General features: G+C 62.6%; 1 protein-coding gene across 1 annotated transcript in view; it reads right to left on the bottom strand.

Annotated features, from left to right (window-relative positions):
* KIF1C (kinesin family member 1C) overlaps positions 1-2,121 on the bottom strand; it is a 10,715-nt gene extending 8,594 nt beyond the window's left edge. Inside the window, exons 1-5 of the mRNA XM_057388569.1 lie at positions 1,980-2,121; positions 814-937; positions 480-556; positions 222-401; positions 71-136 (exon numbers count right to left, since the gene is read on the bottom strand). Of these exons, the coding sequence (XP_057244552.1) occupies positions 71-136; positions 222-401; positions 480-556; positions 814-919 (429 nt within the window). The 5' untranslated portion in view covers positions 920-937; positions 1,980-2,121. The remainder of the gene's footprint in view (positions 1-70; positions 137-221; positions 402-479; positions 557-813; positions 938-1,979) is intronic.
* Between the last annotated feature and the right edge of the window lie 49 nt (positions 2,122-2,170).

Genomic DNA, 2,170 nt, shown 5'->3' with positions numbered 1-2,170 from the left:
ACCCTTCCCAAATCCCCCTCACCTTCACAGAGAAGGAGAGATCAGAACACCCTTCCCAAATCCCCCTCACCTCCACAGAAAAAGAAAGTTCAGGAGACCCCTCCCGAGCGACGCGGGCAAACAGATCCTCGCAGAGCTGCGGGCGAGCGGCATTGAGCAGGAGGCTGTGGGGGGCTCCAGCCTTTCCCAAATTCCCCGGGAGCCCCCCCCGGGTCCCGGACCTGCGGGATGATCCCGCGCTGCCCCGGCTCCTGCCGCCCCATCATGGTGTAGGATTTGCCGGCGCCGGTCTGGCCATAAGCCAGGATGCAGACGTTGTAACCCTCGAAGGCGTGTGCCAGCATCTCCTCCCCGATATCTTGGTACACTCGGCGCTGYGAGGCGAAGTTTGGGTCTTCCTCCTGTGGGGGAATAAGTGAGGGACCCCCTGGACCCCCCTGCAGGTCCCCCCCACTCCCCGTGCCCACCCCGGCACTCACCGAGGTGTGGGACCAGTACGAGTAGTCGAAGGTGAAGTGTTTGGTGGCGTCTTTGGGGAGCTTGGGGTTGGTGATGCCTGGGGTGGGGAGTCGACAGCGGGGTTGGGGTGATGTCCCCACGTCACCCTCAACCCCCACAGCACCGTCACAACCCCCCCCCAAAAAAAAAAAACCCTCTGCATTGCTATTTTTAGTCTGGCGGCAGCTGGTCCTCTGGGCCCGAGGCCAGCACAGGACAAGGACAGAGCCACGGGGGGGGTCCCACATTGCGATCCCCAAATCCACCCCTGCAGGGTCCCCTCCCCAGACCCTSTCCCCCATCTCTGCCACTCACAGGTGGTGTTTCCTTGCATCTGGATAACGCACTTGGCCTGGCGGCTGCTCTCCCGCGCGCTGAAGGGCCGAACTCTGACAGCCACCTTCACCGAGGCGCCCGCCATGCCCGTGATAGCGTCACCCTGTCGTGACAAAGGGGTGTCACCCCCTCCAGGACCCCCTCTGTGAGGTTTTGGGGACCCCCACCCCACCCCCAGCAACACCCCCAGCTGGGGTTGTGGGGAGGGAAAAGGGGGCTGGATCTGTGTCCCTCCCTCAATCCCGCCCAAGGAGAGCCCTAAAAATAACCCGGGGCGATGACGGGTGAGGTGATGATGAAAGAGCCCCCCTGACCCTGCCCAGAACCTCCAAAACACTTTGGCAGGGTCAAAGGTCAGGGGTGGGGGCAAAGGGTGGGATTTGGGGCAGGSAGAGAGGAAGAGGGGATTGAGGACACCCCATGGATCCCCCCCAATTCCCAGGTGATTCCAGGTCAGCATAAACAACACATGACACTCTCCACACCAACACAACCCCCGGCTGGCACTGACTCCCACCAAAATAGGGGTCCCATAGCCGGGTCTGAGCCCCTCCACCATAGAAAACAAAAGCCGTGATCCCATGACCCTGAAAGACCCCAAATGCCAGCACCAGCCCCGTACGCCACTCCTGAACCTGCCTCCACACCCCTGAGACACACCCAAATTTACAGCCTCTCTAAATCTCTTTACACSCATGTCACCCCATAAACTCACTGTCTCCACCCCTGAGATTGCCCCAAACCCCCCGTGGGTTCCATATACGTGAACCCCACACATCTGAAATTCCTCAAACCTCCTACAAACCCCCTGAACCGGCCCCTAGAACCCCGTGACGCCTCTCAACCAAATTCGTACACCCCTAAACCTCCACAAACGCCTTTATAGGCTTCCCAAAAGCTGCGTCTCAGGTACCTGAACCCCCCCAAAACCCCCGTGACACCCCCAAAACCAGCACCCCCACAGACCCCTAAACCACCCTATCACCCGTCTAAATCTGCTCCTACGTCCCCGGGAGCTCCTTAAATTCACTTCGGAGCCCCCAGGACCTCCCACAGCCCACCTAAACCCGCCCCTGTGCCCCTTGTGACCCCCGAGCCCCAAGAGCCCCCAAACCCGCGCCCACTCCCCCGCCGCTCCCGCTCACCGGCCCCGCGGTGCTGCATCCTCTCAGCCCGGGAAGGGTTCCCCGGCCGGGGGCTCCACGGGAAGGCGGCGGCGGCTCCGGGACTGCGGCCGCGCCCGGGCCCGGCGGGGCTGGGCCGGGCCTGAGGGCGGGAACCGGGAATGATGCGTGAGGGGAGCGATGCTCCGCCCCCTCTTAAAGCGGCAACGCGG

This window comes from Malurus melanocephalus, unplaced genomic scaffold (assembly GCF_030028575.1).
Source record: "Malurus melanocephalus ecotype Western Australia unplaced genomic scaffold, MMel_1.1 scaffold_2117, whole genome shotgun sequence".
In the NCBI taxonomy this organism is placed as follows: Eukaryota; Metazoa; Chordata; class Aves; order Passeriformes; family Maluridae; genus Malurus; species Malurus melanocephalus.
This window is presented reverse-complemented; position numbering and strand designations above follow the sequence as displayed.